The sequence below is a fragment of the Typopeltis vanoorti genome, chromosome 13, assembly GCF_054136105.1.
Source record: "Typopeltis vanoorti isolate ZY-2024b chromosome 13, IOZ_Tvanoo_1.0, whole genome shotgun sequence".
NCBI lineage: Eukaryota > Metazoa > Arthropoda > Arachnida > Uropygi > Thelyphonidae > Typopeltis > Typopeltis vanoorti.
In genome coordinates this window covers 79,584,011-79,602,974 of record NC_143561.1, presented here as the reverse complement: position 1 = coordinate 79,602,974, position 18,964 = coordinate 79,584,011, and the positions used below count along the sequence as shown (strand labels likewise).

The following is an 18,964-nucleotide window of genomic DNA, read 5'->3' as shown; positions in this document are numbered from 1 at the left end:
ACCAAACCCTGCGGATACGAAGGGGGGCCCTACTGTATTGCTACAAAATGAATTATATAAAATACTGTATTACAAACAAGAAAATAATGGTTTTTAGATAAATATATAAAAATTTAAGGTGATAATAAAACAGGACTTTCATTTTATACTGGAAGGGCTGCAGCCCTTATGGATGAACTGCCACTGATTATTAGTGACATTGGTATATTTAGGAAGGAGATGACAACATAGCTGATATAATAACTAAAATAAATTAATTATTATATTTTCTAAATTGTACTGAAGTTAAATTGGCATCATTCATGCAACAATAAAGAAAGATATGTGCATGCAGACGCTACATGAATAAGTGAGATGGGTGAACAAACAGAGTAAGACTGGAGGTCCCAAACTGTGCCATTTTGTGGTAATGACTGAGCACTCCTGGCCATTGGGCTGAGGTTCTGAGGATGAATGTTTCCCAGATATGAGGCAGTTTTCGGCATAGAAATTTGTTGAAATTAAGATAGATTTTTAAGGCAGGGAGCAGGACATGTTTTGTTTCTGTGAAGAAAGATGACATTTTCTCAGTAGATATTGTAGCAGATACTATTATTATTATTAATAATACTCTACATCTACTCTACACCTCATCATCTCCACCATCCCCAAGCTGCAACTACCTTCATCTACATCAATGACATCTACTGCTGACCACCACTATTAGTATTTTCACAGACAATCACAAACATCCATGCCCATGGCTGGATTTGAACCCACAGCCTTTTGGCTGGAGAATGGATATGCTAATCACTCGGCCAGCTGTTCCTGTTCTTGGTCTACATATCATAAGTGGCCATAGTGATGACCGGGTATAGTCTTTGTTTTCATAGATTCTGATGTTGGCTGAACTTGCTGTTTGACAGTGATAACAGCTTATAACTGCAAAGTACTGAAACACCAATGAAATCATCTGGGGATTGTAGCTGAGTAAAAGATGTTACTATGACCAGGCACATGTAGGACAGTCCAAGGTGGGAAAATTTAAAGCTTTGGAGAAGTGAGTGTGTGGGGGGGGGGAAGACATGAAAAAAAAACACTGAAACAGAACAGGAATTTATTTCCTGTTTTGGATAAAAGAATGCTAACTTCTTTGTAGCCTGAAAGTGTTCACCAGAGGATTTTTACCTATTTTTTTTTTTTTTTAGAAGTCACATGGATATGCAAGGATGAGGTGTGGGCATGGGTGCCAATAGTTTTTACTTTGGTGGGAGTTGTAGCCATTTTCCAAGAAGGTATTGTGCATGTAGCTAAGTTCAGTGTTCAAGGCATTATTATCAAAACAAATTGGTTTTGCTCTTTTACTGAAAGTTATAGTGAAACATACAGTTCAGCCAACACCCGAATCTCTGAACACAAAACTACATATAGTACCCTGACATCTGTGGCTGCTCAGTATTTGCAGACTGTGCTTTGGATACCTACCAAGAATATACTAAAGAAGGCCCCCTTTTTTCACAGAGCAAATATTAATAGGAAAGACTTTTCTTTGTTTCTACCTCTGCCTTGAAAACTGTTCCTGACCTCAACAAATCTGGATACATATAACTGGCTAACATCTGAGAAATGCTCATCCTCAGACAATCAGCCCACTGGCTGGGAGCCTGTGCACAATAGTCTAAGTGAGGTCTTATCAAGACCTTGTAACGAGCAAAATGACATCTTTATCTTTACAATGTTTCAGCATTGCAGTTATCCTCTGAGTTGTATTCGCACTCTCTGCTATATGGCCATTTAACTCAGTTTTCTGTCTGCTAAAACTCCAAGATCCCTAGCCTGATCAGCTTCTTCCAGCATAATTACACCAATATAATATGACATTGGATATCTCATCACACCAAAGTGCATGACTTTACATTTACTAACATTAAACTGATAGCCATTTTCATTTGTCTACAATTCCAACCTATTCAAATCAATCTGAAAGAACTGCATATCGGCCGCGTTACCTTGGATATCTTTGCATAATCAGCAATTAGCTGTATTTCGCCTGTGAAATCTTTCCCAATATCATTAACGTACAGATTGAATAACAGTGGACCAAGGACTGATCCTTGTGGTACACCCTGTAGAATATGGGTTTGGATTTATAATCCAAACCCATATTCTCCAATTTATGCAACAGTCTTCCATGCTGTATTCTGTTCAAAAGCCTTAGTAAAATCCAAAAGTATCATAGCATGTCTATTCCCCTTGTCTAACTCAATGACAACATTATTATAGAATATGAGCAAGTTGCTTAAACGTGACCTTCCCTTAGTCAATCCATGCTGTTCATTGCAAAGTAGAGATTCACTGTCAACATATTTTTGAATGTGAACCCTAACCAACATTTCCAAAATCTTCATAACACTCCTGTGGGATCTCCCCTGTTCTGAGACTCAAATTATATAGCCTGGTCAATGGAATAGCAAGTTTATCCGAAAACTCTTTTAGCATCTGTGCTGATATCCCATCAGTCCCTATTGCTGAATTATTATTTCGTTTGTGCAACAGTTCCAATACCTTCTTCTCATACACCTGAGTTTCTTCATTCAATGAAGGGGTAGCAATGAGCACAATGCTTAACACACAGTTGATAACTTTTAGCAAAATGGGCACTCATTTGTTGAACAACTTCTTTTGCATCTGTCATCTTCAAACCATCTGCATTCAGTAGTTTTTCTTTCTTTTACTTGCATTTTTGGGATGCTTTTTAGCTTGCAGAGCCAGTTTGTTTTCATACTGAGATGTAGCTTTCCGGACAACAGTTGTGAACTCTTCTGGCCTGCTGCTTGTAATTTTCATAATGGACATCATGTTATGCACACAGTATTGCTTCCACATCATCCTTTTTCTTATGAATTTCTTGCTTGATAAGATCACACATCCATTTCACTCCTCTGTTTGTTCTTCGAACTCTAGGGACACATTCTGATATTGCATCATTTAAGTTACTTAAATATAAAGAGCCAATAGGCTTCATTTCGGCGATATAAACATTATTAAAATTAAGGGGATATTAATCCCACATTGTTTTAAAACCGAATAAGAAACTCAAAGATTGGAATCGGAGAGTTTCATGCCGAATATAGTAAACTATAAAGTATTGGCGATTACTAGCGTGAGCTAATGCAAGTAGTCCTACGTAGTACAATCTCGGGCAACTCGTTGCAAAGGTGGGTAAAGTTCTGATCGCTATTCTTGGTATTGTCCATAATGTTGGTCTAGCTACTCACTGATGAAGCCTCAAAAAAGGCTGAAACCGGTCTGGGTAGTGACCTCCCACCATAATGTAATAACAGCATACATTTCCTAGGAAATGTGTTTTTACATCATGGAAAATACCAAGAATAGCGATCAGAACTTTACCCACCTTTGCAACGAGTTGCCCGAGATTGTACTATGTACTGGGCCTACTTGCATTAGCTCACGCTAGTAATCGCCGATCCTTTATAGTTTACTATATTCGGCATGAAACTCTCTGATTCCAATCTTTGAGTTTCTTATTCGGTTTTAAAACAATGTGGGATTAATATCCTCTTAATTTTAATAGCATCATTTAAGTATTTTTTAAACACTGCTCATGCATGGTTGATATCCTTCCTATCCAATGACTGATATCATTGTGCAGAATCCACCATATTCCTCAGTTGGTCATAATTTCCTGCTTTGTATTTCAGCATATAACCTTTTCTAAATAGAATATTTATAAACTTACAAAGTGAGTACTGCATGGTCACTGTCACGAACCAGAGGCAGAATAGTCACGTCTTTTCCTGAATTCCTCGTCCTGCTATAATCAAATCCTTCTGTCACATGCTGATTGAGGAAGTTGTCTTGGAACAGCTTATGAAATTCAGTATTTTCTAAAAATGCTTTCCCCATGATAGCTAGGTTTAATTTTTTTCATGAGATTTTACTGTTACCCAATCAATGTTTGAATAATTATAGTCTCCCATTATGATTACTCTTTTTGCACTCATTATCTTTATTGGTGATGCATTTCTTCATCACTAGCAACCGATCCACCACAAGGTCTGTAACAACACTCTAATATGAGATTATTAGATTAAAAAAAAAACTCTAATATGAATTTTGTCTTGTTAACCTCCACCTTACACCAGATGACTTCAAACCTACTGCCAGAGAAAAACTGTTACTAGTATTACAGTCCTAGGTCTTAATGCTAACTGGATTCAAGCAAGTCATTCAATATCATTAATAACATGCCCCTCCTCTTCTATTTTGTCTGTCTTTCCTAAAAATACTTTACCCTTGATAGCTAGGTTTCACTAATGCCTACAATCTGAGGTACCAACATATTGATCAAACCAACAAACTGTATCCTTTTTCTGATCCTTCTAGCATTCATGCAAATACATCATAATCTGCTACCTGCATGTTTTTTTGTATCAGGTCATCTCAAAAATAATTTCGTTTTTAGCATTAAGTTTTGAAAGGATATAAAAGATAAATCACTTGCTAATTTAATCAAGTATATATTCTCCATTTGAATCAGTAATACTCTTCAAATGTTGTGAAAGCTTTATAATGCCGTTTCTGTAGAATTCAGGAGGTTTGGAGGCAAAATAGGCTCAATTTCGGTGCCTTTAATGTACCATATTTTTTTCATTAATAAAATGTTGCAAACTCTGAAATAAGTGATAATCTGAAGGCACAAGATCAGGAGAATATGGAGGATGTGGTAGCTTTTCCCATCCGAGTTCCTCAATCTTGGTACAAGGGATTCTTGCACTATGAGGGCATGCGTTATGATGGTGAAAAACAACACCCTTTCTTTTGACCAGGGAACACCTCTTTTCTTTCAATTTTTCATTTAATCGATCGAGTTGTTCACAGTATACTTCAGCTGTGATTGTCTTGTTTTGTGGCAAGAGTTCAAAGTGTATAATACCAGCCATATCCTACCAAATGCTTAACAAAAACCTTCTAAGGGTGAAGGTCTTGTTTTGGTTGAGGTTTAGCCTGTTCCCCTGAATGAAGCCACTGCCTTCAGCACTTAACATTCTTGTAAAGCATCCACTTTTAATCACCGGTGACTTCATGACTCAAAAACGGAGATTGAATCTCTCAAGAATGAAGAGCAGTGCAGATATTGACACGCTCTCTTCAATTGTTGTTCATTATTTTGTGAGGATTCAATTGCCGAGTTAGACACCATTCTAAGTTCTTGCAAATGGTGATGGATGGCCAATGACAACGAATTAAGATCTTTTGCTAAATCTTCAACAGTTGCATTGGCATTTCTTGCAATAGCGGTTTCCAGCATATCATTATCGAGAGAGAGAGAGAGACAAGGCACTCAGAGCGAGGGGAGTTTTTTAAGCTTAATGTTCCCTTGTCAAAATTTTTGGAACCATTGCTGACACTTTTGCACATTCAAAACATTATCACCATACACTCTTGCACATTTTTACAGTGTTAGCAGTATTCTTGCCTTTTTTTTTTTGAACTCATAAAACATGATGTGCCTAATGTGCTCTTCAGTGACCTCCATAGTAATAAAGGGTTGTTTAAACAATAACTTATGTATGATGTTCTTGCAAGAAGGATGTTGAGGAGATGGGAATCAAAAAAAATTTGTTAATCTTTTTTAGCATTGTAACCATTGGACAGAAATATATAGCAAGTAAAGGAGAGTTCAGCTGAAAGGGAAGCTTGGGTGGAACAGAGGTTGGAGACTTTGTTGACAAGGGTTGTGATAACACTGTACTGTTGAGATTGTGATGATGGGAAAGTTTATGCATCTACTTGTGTGAGTGGGTTTTCTGTAAACTGAGAAAGAAAGCATGAGAAGATGAGTGATTAGAGTATCTAGAAAAGGCAGGCTATTATTTTTTTCTTTTTTTATGGCAGACTGGATCCAGGGGTGCTGGCTGTTGTGTTGGAGGAGGAAAGTCTTGTGTGTCCAAGCTATCTGGCCAAATAGAGAACACATCATCACTATATCTTAGCCAGATAGACAGTTTGAGAATAGCAGCATCAAGGACATGTTTTTCAATATGGTCCATAAAGAAATTGGCTAGAGGGGGAGAGAGCCCGTGGGTGTACCCGCAATCTGTTTTTATAAGGTGTCCTTCCTAGAGAAGTAGCCAGCATGAATGGCAAAATTGAAAAGATTGATGAGATCAAGGAGTGAAAATATTTTTCAGTGAAGATAAAGCGTCAGAAAGGGGGATATTGATAAATAAAAAGCTGACATCAAAGCTCACCATAGTCTGCTATAGAGATTAGTATTTATTGTCTTTGCATAATTATTTAAAATTAAATTTTGAATTAATGATTTGAACTGAGTGGAATTTATAATATAAGATGAGGAATGACCAGTAAGTGGGGTTTAAGATTTGGCTAATTATTTTGCTAAAAGGGGAAGTTGGGAAGTAAATGGTATCTATTGTGGAACAAAGAAGGCTATTAGGTTTATGAATTGTAGGAAATCCATATATCCATGTGGGTGTGGAGATGTTAAAAAAAAAAAAACTCATTGTTTAGTTCAATTTCAGGAAGCCAAGAAGTGTCAATTTTTACAAGCCTGTTTAATTTTTTCTTCTGAGAATTGGTGTGATTACAGTCCAGAGGTTTATAAATAGTAAAGTCTCTGAACAACACATTCATTTTCCAAATATAATCACTAGCATTGATCACAACAATAACATCACTCTTGTCTGCTCTAGAGATTTGTATTTACTGTCTTTGCATAATTTACAGAGAATATGCAACTGACAGTCAGAGAGATTTCTTTTATATTAATATTAATTAATATTAATAATAAAATATTAATAATATTATTAATATTAATAATATTAATAATAATAATATTATTATTATTAATATTAATAATAAAAAATGCCCCGTACATTGATAGATTGAGAGCTTGTGGATTGCAGAGATTGGTTGATAGGCGAAGAAAAGGGGATATGATAGAAACATTTAAATTACTGAAAGGTTTTTATAGGATTGATGCAGGGGAAATGTTTCAGCTGCGTGATAGTGATGGAAGAAAAGAGGTCATCTCTGGAAATTAAAGAAGAGTGTGTGGTTAACAAAGGTGTCAGAACAAGGTTTTTTGCCTGGAGGGTGGTGAACGAGTGGAATTCATTGCCTGACTTAGTTGTGAGCTTTTCGTCTGTAAATGAATTCAAGAAGAGATATGACAGATATTGTTTTGCTAGTTTGGGTCTCCCACGATGAGTCTACTGACTCCATGGAGATACCCGTAATAATAATAATAATAATAATACAGCTTGTGTACAAATGCCAATCAAAAAGTATGAAGGGACAAGACAATCAACCTGTAAAGGATATCATTTTTAAACAAATATTTCATGATCTAAACATAAAATATTTGCTCACAATCATCTGTGTTAATTTATCTTACATAAGAAAAATATTTTTTAACTATCAGAATATATTGCAATAAGAATAAAATCTTTTATAATCGCACAAATGAAATAGTCCGCATTTTTTATAAACAAAATAAATTTCTTTTTTTTGCGCTAGAAGTTTTTATGACAAACAATCTATAAATAATAAATAAATATTATCTAAACACAATAATATTGAACTACGTTATATTTCTCTTTTGTTTTTATACTTCAAGTGATAATCAACGGTACCAATCAAGGGGCATTATTTTATAGTCCTATTTATTTATATTACCAAAAGTGAATTCTTATTTATAAAATGGTAGTAACAGTAACTATAATGTTTTATTTAATAAAATCGCTTTGTTAGGTTAGCGTATGAGTTTTTCGCTTAATATATTTCAAAAAAGTTTTTTTTTTTTTTTGAAAAAATAAAAAAGTAAACAAGAAGCCAAGGGACTAGCAAATTTGAAAAATATTTAACAAAGGGCTCAGGCGAGCGAGCCCCGTATAGCTCAACACTGATTATAAGGTATCTCCATGGAGTACAAGGACTCATCGTGGGAGGCCAACACTAATTTTTATACACACAAAAACTATCATACCTCTCCTTCAATTCACTTACTGTAAGAGAACTTGCTACTAATTCTGGTAATCCATTCTACTCATTCACCTCACCACTCTCCATGCAAAAAAATTTAGTCCCCACATCCTTGCTCACCACACTCTTACACAGCTTCCAAGGATGATCCTTATTTCTCTCTCTATCGTCATTGCATTCTATTGAAAAATTTCCTTTGTGTTTATTTTATAAACCTCTTTAATATCTTATATGTTTCTATCATGTTCCCTATTTTCAGTCTATCAACTAAACCAGCGGTGGCCAACCTTTTATAGTTCATGCATCAATGTTTTCATTTTTTAGTTAAGATGCGCCATACAAACTTATACCACTTTTCAGCCTTTTTAAAATATAGTAATATGGATATATTTAACAGTTATGCATAAAATGATTTATTATATATATATGGTAACATAGACACTTTTAGCAGTTTTAAATAAAAGGATTTCATATAAAGACAAGATAATTATTAATTATTTTATTGAGACTTTTAAAATTGCTTTGCTTTTGCTAAGCTTGTAATGTTTGGAGTTAAATCAGCTACAGAAAGCATCAAACAGTTTTTCAAATTTGAATCAGTCAGTCGCGACTGTAGTTTGTTCTTAATCATTTTCATTGATGAAAATGCTTGTTCGCATCTGTATGTAGTTCCAAAACGACAGATATAACTCTGAGCAAATTTTCTCAGTTCTGGAAAATGTTCACAGAGCAACGATCGCCAGAAATTAATTATATCAGAAGCATCTGGGAGTGGTGGAAGTTCATTAAATTTCATTTTCTATAAAGAATTGGTTTTGAGAAAATCGCTAAAACAACTGTTAAAGGACTCTGGCAATAATCTGAATTTCTCAGTATATTCTGTAAACTTTCCATTATCTACAACAGATTCACTATGTTCTTTTAAATGTGGAAATTGACTTAAATCCCCGTTTTCTAACTGGGAGATGAACAGTTTTAATTTCATTTTGAATGCACTGATGTCATTTACTAAGCTAGGAAACAATTTGTTCTTGCCCTGCAGTTTCAAATTTAGATCATTGGGGTGACTGGTAACATCAACTAAAAATGCTAAATCAAATAGCCATTTCTCATCACACAACAGGACTTTTTCTTCATGCAGCTCATCCTTCTATTCCAGAAAATTACGAACACTTTCTTTCAGCTTCCAAAATCTACTGAGAACTTGTCCTTTAGAAAGCCAGTGCACTTCACAATGAAGGATGAGATCATCATATTCCATATCTAGCAGTTCACAATATTGTCTGAATTTTTTAGCCAACACAAAGGCAATTTCATAAGACGCCTCCAGCATTGCCACACTTTCACAACTTCGTTTCACAAATATATTTTGTCTCTTTTTATTTCTTCATTTTTCTTAACCACATATCCTTTCCACAACTCAGAACCAGGAACTAACTTCAGTTTTCCTTCTAATTCAGCTTGATGTTTTCTGTTGTGTCTGTTAAGATCATGTCTTATATTATCTGAGAGAGTGCTTTCACGAACAATGCACAACGATTTTCCTGAAGGACCCGCAATAAATAAGAACTCATATTCCCACAGTTCATTAAACTGGTGCTTGCTATCACCTTCTGCTTTTCTTCTGCTCATTTTCTTTTGCAAAGTAACGGGTAACTGACTGTAAAAAAATATTTCAAAAAGTAAAGCTTACTATTATTAAATAATTTATTTAAATTATTTTATCGTTGTAAATATTATGAACATTCAAAAACAGTTCTACAAGTTTAAGATAAGATACCTGTTTTCATGAAGGCCTAATACAGTTCTATAAGTTTAAAAATCATATATATATATTTTTTTCATAGAGAGTTTTGTCTCTCTCTCTCGTAATATATTATGTCCAATGAAATACGAGATCGCTTCCTGCCATAAAACTGTCGATCAGCTGGCAATCACACACACAACCCAAGCATCCTCATTACGAAAGCTGTGCTGATGATCAGTTAAATTTTAGGAATAAACCTACTATACATAAATAAAAAGGAAAGATATTGTATAAAAAAAACAAGAAAAACACACATATACAAACACACCGAATAATTGCAGGTTTCAGTAATCAGCAAATTAGAGGAGCAGGCAAGAACTAGACATACACATTCAAAATGAAAAAAATTATTTTAAAATTTACAGAACTATATTAAGCCTTCATGAAAACAGAAACCTTATCTTAAACTTAAAGAACTGTTAATAAAAACATATAAGTTCGAAAACACAGAATTGTTCATTCACATCGAATCAAAAGATCATCGAACGTTATGACACAAGAGTCAGCTGTAAAGTGATCGAGTAACTGGTGACGCATGTCAGCATTTGCCGGTGCCTGTTGCTTCAAGATTAAACAAGTATAATAAGGGCGCACTCTAGAATTCAGTGGTAGGTTAATTGTGTGTTTATATATATATATAAATCTTATACAAAATTTTTAAAAATTTTTCTCTGGGATTCAGTGCATCAATTCTAATCATGCAATACGCCACTTTTGGCGCATGCGCCATAGGTTGGCCACCCCTGAACTAAACCCTGCAACCTACACACCTTCAATGCTCATAGGGAGCATTCCAAAGAAGTGACCAGCTTGGTCACTCATCTCTGAATTCTTTCCGCCACCACTTCCTGCTCCCTAAGAAATCCTGGGAAAATCTGTGCACAGTAGTCAAGATGCAATTGAATCATAGCCTTATAAAGAGAGATAATAACTTCTCTTTCTTTACTTGTTAGCATATTTTTCAATCATTCATCTTTTGAAATATGCCCTCTAAACTTCAACTCTGTTTGCCATCATCCTTGGCCAAGACCCTAGCCTCATCACTTTCTTGCAAACTAGTACAATCAATGTGATACATGTTATGTACACTTTTCAACCTGAAGTACACCACCATTCGTTTTTGCTGCATTAAGTTAACCATTATCCTTTGCCCACAATGCCAATTTATTTAAATCATCCTGCAGAATATCTACATCACCTTTATCAACTATTGCTCTCCCCAGTTTTACATCAGCAAACAACTGAATATCCCCTCTTAAATCTCTCCTTATATCATTGATATACAAAAAGGGTAGTGGCCCTAGTACAGAACCCTTAGGTAATTTACTAGTCACCCTCATTCTCCTAGATTCCACTCCACTCATATACTATTCTTTGGTGTCTATCAGTTAGCTATCTACCCCCCCCCCCCAATCCATGCTACTATCTTCATATCCATTCCCAATTGCTCCAACTTTTGTAATAGTTTCCCCATGTGGTATTCTGTCAAATGCTTTTGCAAAGTCCAGCAGTATTATGGTGTAGCCATTTGCTTTATCCAATTCTGCTGTCATTTTATTGTAAAATCTCAATGAATTACTAAGGCAGGACTTACCTTTTACAAAGCTGTGAGGCCCACTATAGAGTATCGCATCCCTATCCACCCACTGTCGGATTTTACCTTTAACCAACTTTTCGAATACTTTAACAACCACTCCTGAGATATTAATTGGTCTCTAATTTACTACTGTCTTGGAGCGAGCTACCTTTATGTAATGGATCTATCTTACCCTCTTTCCACTCTCTTGGAACCTTGTCAGAGGCTATGCTATTTCTCTTGCACATTCGCATAGTACACATGATGGCATGCAATCCAGTCCCACTGTTGTATTTTCATTGATAGTTTTCAATATTATGCGCATCTCCTGTTCATCTACCTCAATTTTGACATGCATCTGTCACTGCAATTGCAAAATCTCCAAATGGATAATACACCTTTGCAAAATGGTCATTTGTATTTCTTTTGCCTCTTTCATCTTCCTACCATCAGCATTGATTGAAGTCTTCCTTCCATAGTCATATTTCCTCTTGCTAAATAATGAAAAACACAGGTATTATTTCTGGGAAAATTCCCATGTTACTCCTCTTAAAAAATTATTATTTATATGGCTATTTTCGCCTGTTTTTGTTTAGGAGTGTCCCTTATTTTAAATACATTGGCTTTTTACTGAAGAATTTTTAGGGCATTATAAGTGTATTTTAGAGGTAAATATCTACAGACTAATAGAAGAAGAAATTTTGCACATACCTTGTTTGGATGTTAGGATGTCTTCGTTCTCCATACTTCTTCTGTTAGACCATTAAACGGGGTGGGGGGTGTTGAGGCAAGGTGGGAAGATTAAATTAGAAAAACCCGGGTTTTTATTATTATTAATAATAATAATATTAAACATTTGTGGTTAGCCTAGTGGCTTTGCGCTTCGCAACCATATGCCTGGGGAAGGAGTGTCCCAGGTTCGATTCCCGTTGTAGACGTGAGGAATTGGAGGATCTTCTTCAGGCATAGCCAAGTTAGCCGGTCTTGGGTGCGGTCAGTAGGGTTTTTTCCGCCAGTTTATCTGGCGTTTTTTCATCCCGCAAACAGGCAAACCGGCCCCGTGAACATACGCCTCTACAGTCAAAAAATATATCCCCCCCCCCCCCCCCCAGCGGCAGACCAGGCGACGGGTCGGTTGGGAGTAGTACTAACAAGAAGTCGCATCTAAGTAACACGTGGACCCTGCATAGGAAGCGGGAATAACGCGTAGAAGAAGAAGGTGCACAACACAAAACCCCGCACCACACGTGCCCCCATATGTTCGGGAACATCAAAACCCACAAAGACGGCTACCTGATACGGCCTATAGTCTCCTACAAGAACACCCCCACAGCACCATTATCAAAGTTTGTAGCTAAACTCATCATACCTTTACTCACAACGTCAAACTCTATTATAAAAAATACGGACGACCTATTCCAGAAAATGAATAACGTTATTTTATCCTTGGAAGACGTCCTCACCTTGTTGGATGCAACTTCATTATACACTAACGCGGACGTCCCCAGAACATTAGACATCGTACACACACACTACTCGCAGAGGACCACACTCTGCACGCATGCACAAAATTAACACCCAATGACATCATAAACTTGATCAAACTCATAATATCAGCTAACTTCTTTAAGTTCGAAAATTTGAACATATATGTTGTTGTTGGTCTCCCTATGGGCCAAAACATCAGCGGACAACTAGCAGAATTATTCCTGGCACACACAGAATCACACCTACTCTATGAAAAGACTACAATAATTCTATTGTCTCTCTTGTCTTGTCAGATGGCATCTCCTTCCAGTAGGTTGACCACCATGAGCTTCCACCAGGTATGGTTTTGTACTTCTCTTTTGCATTCTTAATAGGACAAAAAGGTCAATTCCTTGATATTTCCCATCCAATCTGTTTTTTTTTCTTTCTTTTCTTCTTTTTCCTTCTATCATCCCTTCTAGAAGTGTTTTTTGTAAGGATTTATGCCTTAGTATGTGACCAAGGTAGGTGGTTTTCCTTTTCTTAATGGTTTTCAACAGATTCCTATCTTCTCCAATCATCTCTAATATTTCTAAATTAGTTTTTTTGCAGTCCATGGGACTCTAAGAATTCTTCTGGGGATCCACATCTCAAATGCTTTTAGTTTATTTTCGCAATATTTTGATATTGTTCAGGTTTCTGCTCCATATAGCAGTGTTGACCATACGTAGCATTTGGATAGCCTAATTGTTTTTGTGAATTTCCCTTGAGGTCAGAATGTTTTTCTTGCTAATGAAAGTTGATCTAGCAATTTCTATTCTTCTTAATATTTCCTTATCACACTTTCCATTCTCTGTAATTAGTTGACCCAAATATATATAACTCTCTATTTGATCTAAAGTATTTCCTTTGATCTTAATATTTATATCGGGTATTTTCCCTTTTTCTCTTGTTACCAGCAAGGTTTTAGTTTTTTTGAAGTTGAAATTAAGTCCATATTTTTCACTTAGCTTCAGTGTCTCTTCTAGTAGGTTTTGAAGATCTTTTTTTATTTTCAGCTAGCAGTACTGTATCATCTGCATATCTATAGTTGTTTATATTCCTGCCTCTTATGCTGACTCCTTTAAATTCTTCTAATTGCTGGAAGATATTTTCAGTATAGAGGTTAAATAATAGGAGAAAGAACACAGCCTTGTCTGACACCTTTCTTTATTGGGAATTCCTCTAAGATTTCTCCTGATATTTTTATTGAGGCAGTTTGCTTCCAATATAGATTTATCAGTAATCTGGTATCTTTACCATCTACTCCCAAATTTTTGATGCATTTGATTAGTTGTTCATGTTGTATATTGTCAAAGGCCTTTGTGTAGTCAATAAAACATAAGTAGACTTCTTTCTGCTTCTCCAGATATCTTTCTATAATAGTTCTAATGTTGAAGAGTCCATCTCTAGTTCCTTTATTTTCATGAAAACCAGATTGTGTTTCATTAATTTCCATTTTGATTTTATGTTTATTTCTTTCTAGGATGATATGTAACATAACTTTTGCTATCTGACTGATCAGACTGATTGTTCTGTACTGTTCACGTTTGATTGTCTTCGATTTTTTAGGTATTGGTAGGAACATTGAGTGCTTAAAATATTTTGGCAGATGTCCAGTTTCATATATTTTGTTACATATGTCAGTCAGTGATCTTATAGCCTTATCATCTAAAGCCTTTAGATATTCTGCCATAATTCCATCCATTCCTGGAGCTTTTCCTGCTCAGTTTCCTAATGGTATTTGTTATTTCCCAGGTAAGAATAGTAGTTCCCTCCAAATCTTCTTGCATTGGCTTATCTATTCTATCATGATTGTAGAGTTCCTTTGAATACTCTACCCATCTATCCCTTAGTTTGTCTTTCTCCATTAAGATGTTTCCACTGGTATCTTCAATGCAATGAGAGCCTACCCTTTTGCAAGATTTTCTAGTTAGCTCCCTAACTTTTTCTTGAAGTTCTTTGGTTTTGTGCTTTTTCTCCAGAAGTTTAATTTCCTTGCATTTGTTGTTGAGCCATAGTTCTTTTGCAATCCTACATTCTTTCCTGATCTCCTTGTTTAAGTTCTTGTATTCAGGACGATTTTTGTGTTTCTTTGTTTTCTCCATCATTTTCAATATCTTGTCATTCATTTTATGTTGCTAACTTGTTCAGTTATTTTTACATGGATTTCTAAGTTACATATATGTGTTCTCTAGCATCATGTTTTTTTTCTTTGTTTTTTTTTTTTTCTTTTTCTAATTCTCTCTTCATATTTTTCTTATCTGCTGCATTATTGAATGCATTTTGTAATTTTTGTAAATTATCTTCATTTTCTGCTAGTAAGATTAATATCATCAGCACAGTTCAGTTATTATTTGTTTCATTTTAAATTTGTATTCCACACTTTTCCATTTTGTTTATTTTAGTTATTTCATCCATCACTAAATAAATAAGATGGGATTTAATGAGTTGTCTTGTCTAATCCATTTAGTTGTTTTCATTTCTTCGGTCTGTCCTTGTTCTGTATTTAGATTTAATTCTCTCTTTCTCTGTGTGTGTGTGTGTGTGTTAATTAGTTCTAAAATTTTGTTTTGTATTTTTCTTATTTTGAATATGGTTAATATGTACTTTCACTGTATTTTACCAAATGCTTTAGTTAAATGAATAAAACACACATATAAAGAGGTTTATTATATTTTAATAATTAATAATGTGAGAACCTGTGTAGCTCAGTGGAAGTGATGTTTGCATTCCTTAATGCTAAACCCCCAAAAGAAAGAGCGTCATCAGTTCGATTCTAGTTGCCGACTAGAGGAACTTTTTCTAAGTAGTCTGTGTAGCTCAGCGGAAGAGTCATGTGCCATCCATGGCCGACAGCCTGAAGATAGAACTTGCAATGTTCTTCCTTTTACTTCCTTTTACTTCCTTGCTGGCCTGTTTGCTGAGTGGTTAGCATATTCACTCTCCAGCCAAAAGGCTGTGGGTTCGAATCCCTCTGTGGGCATGGATGTTTGTGATTATCTGTGAAAATACTAGTGGTTGTAGGCAGTAGATGGCATTATTGTAGTTGCAATTTGTTGTAGTTAGTGGATTGAGAGGTTGAGACAGAGTTGTAGAGTAGGTGCTCTCCCTCGATGAGTCTTTGGACTGACTGGAGGTGTCACATAATAATAATAATAATAAATTTCTCTATTATAAATATTGGCTTATCGTTGACCTATTCTTTCTAAATCCTTATTGCTCATCAGATAATTTAATCCAATTACTATATTTCCAATTATTTTTGCACATATCTTAATGTTGCACAATGCAAATTTTTTCTTTGGTAGTTCTCTGGATTTGCCATAATTATTTCTTTCTTGAAGGTTGGTATTGTTAAGCTCTTTTGCCAGTCATTTGATATTTTTCTTTCTTTAAATACTGCATTTTTAGGATTTCACATAATTCTTTTGCTAATTGTTTCCCTATTCTCCAGTTTTTTCTTATTTTTAGTGCCCGATATTTGGGTAAGTCTTACATTCCTCTCAACAAACCTTCTTAATGCCTTCGAACATAGGTCACTTCAGCAGCGACATTTTCGTTGATAGTGGAGCATTTCATGGTATGGTTCTTTCAACTTAAAGAACAAACAAATTAGTCCTGTTTGGAGGGTTCATGTCAGGACTGTAAGGGGAATGCAGAAGCACTTGTCATAAGTTACTTTATATGAAGTATCTGATGTTACGGGTCTGTCATTGTTTTAATTTATTATTATTATTATTATTATTACGTGACACCTCCAGTCAGTCCAAAGACTCATCGAGGGAGGGCACCTTCTCTACAACTCTGTCTCAACCTCTCAATCCGCTAACTGATGTGATATCTGTCCTGAGTCAGATTCATCCTCTGTTTTGAAATCTTATTTTGTGAAAGAAGAACATCAGAAACAGAAAATGTTTTTATTTTCTTTGGTTTGCAATTTTTCGGAGCCTGTGTAGCTCAGTGGAAGTGGTGTTTGCACTCCTCAGCACTAAATGTCCCGAAGAAAAAGTGTCATCAGCTCGATTCTAGTTGCCAACTAGAGGAACTTTTTTAAGCCTTTTTTTTTTTTTCGACTGGTTCTTCGTGAATTAGTCGATCTCTGGCATGGGCAAGTGGGTTTTTATCCTGTCAACTCAAGAAAGTTGACTGTAGTACCCATGCTATTTCATAAATTAAAAATATTGTGTTATGGACCATGAGATAGCAGCACTTGTTGAGCTGTCTCTTCACTGCTGGCCATTTAAATTAGTGATAGCCTTGGGCCAGCTATCTCTGATTGGCTACCAGTGGAGAGTAAACTGCCCACTCAGTCTCCAAAAAAGATAGGGCTAAAATGGCCTTGCCTACTCCATATAAGAGAATAAAATGCATTCTCTGTTTTTTTTGTTTTTTTTTTTTAGTTTGCAATTAATGGGAGGGTGGAAACTTTACACAATTACATTATATCACTGGCTGCGCATTACTGTGTATAATTTTTGAAATGGTTTTGTGTGTGTATACACACGCATATATATACCAAGTGAGATTAGATGTTTGTGGAAATGCATATAAACTGTTCCTTGCAATGCAATGCAATCTTTGTACTTGTGAATATAATCATGACAAAAAAATTATGAATAATACTAACAAAGTTATATTTTAACAGGGAGCTTCGTCGAGTTTAGTTGTTAAGTTTGCAGATACAGAAAAAGAGAGGCAGTTGCGCAGAATGCAGCAGATGGCAGGAAACATGGGTCTCCTCAATCCGTTTATGTTTAATCAGTTTGGTGCTTATGGTGCTTATGCCCAGGTAGGATGCTGTCAAAATCCTTAATTATTTGAATATCTTTATTAGAGTATAGTTTTATTTCTGATATGTTATACATTATGTGAGAAGGGCCATGTCATTTGTTTACTGATACTGAGTAGGTTTCCTTATTCTCCACCTTTTTTTCAGTTCATTTTGTTTTGTTTATTTTATATTTAAAAAATAAATATTTAAAAATAAATTTTTAAATATGCTCTTTACCTATGAAAGATTGTAAACCTAATGAACATTAGTTCTATTAAGTTAAGGGGATAATAAATCCCTCATTATTTTAAAGCCAGATACGAAACTCGGAGATCGAAATCTAATAGTTTCATGCCGAAGAAGGTTTCGACTAGGGTCAAAACTGGTCTGGGTAGTGACCTCTCATCATAATGTAAAACAGTAATACATCTCCTAAGAGCTGCATTTTACATTATGAGAAAATATTAAGGATAATGATGGAGCTTGCTCCACCTTTGCTCCGAGTTGCCCTAGTGACAATTGTACTACCCAGGCGTTGACTTACGCTTGGACTCACCGATAGTTCTTTAGCATGAAACTCTTAGAATTCGATAGATTTCGATTTCCGAGTTTCATATCCGGCTTTAAAATAATGAGGTATTTATTATCCCCTTAACTTAATTTACGCTGCCGGAAAAATAGCCTCTTGGCTCATTATCGTCGGAACATTAGTCCTGCTGGTGAGATGCGAGTTAGATAATCTGAAAACTCTGAAACAAAACAAACATGGAACTTTAAAAGCTATTTCAGGCCTCCAATAGGTAAGGCGATAATAATCTAAAACTGGGTAATAAAAATTGTATCCTACCTAAAGACATTAGCAAACATCAATACTACAGTGAGATTTCAATATATATATATATATAGTCTGGTTTAAAGAATTGAAACACTATTCACTTTGGCCAACAAAGCCAGTAACACTATATTTCAATTCATTAAACATCCTTATGGGTGTGATACGTGTGTTAAGTTTCATTCACTGCTTATGCTAGGTTTGTGTTAGGAAAAGATGAGAAAGTTTTTGATAACCAGAGATTTTCTGGATAACTTAATTATAATTGTGTAACTGTAAATAGTTATTAATGCCAGACCATCATGAAGTCACTCATTGCAAGAGGTATGCACTCTCACACAAACAAAACTCATCAGACTCTGTTTAAACTCAATCACTGTGTCTGTTCACTACACTCTCAGGCAGTGCATTCCACTCACCATGTAAAGAACCTTAGCCTCACTCCTTTGCTTACATTCTCCT

The 18,964-nt window shown here is 35.4% G+C and overlaps 1 protein-coding gene across 6 annotated transcripts in view; it reads left to right on the top strand.

The window, feature by feature from the left end:
• The window catches only part of LOC150100308 (CUGBP Elav-like family member 4), an 865,263-nt gene that overhangs the window by 575,004 nt on the left and 271,295 nt on the right, over nucleotides 1–18,964 (top strand). For all 6 annotated transcript variants that reach the window (XR_016549221.1, XM_090402317.1, XM_090402318.1 and 3 more), the window contains one exon: nucleotides 17,545–17,688. Coding sequence is in view for 5 of the 6 variants with exons in the window: in XM_090402317.1 (XP_090258443.1) it covers nucleotides 17,545–17,688 (144 nt within the window). In the remaining variant the exon portion in view is untranslated. The remainder of the gene's footprint in view (nucleotides 1–17,544; nucleotides 17,689–18,964) is intronic.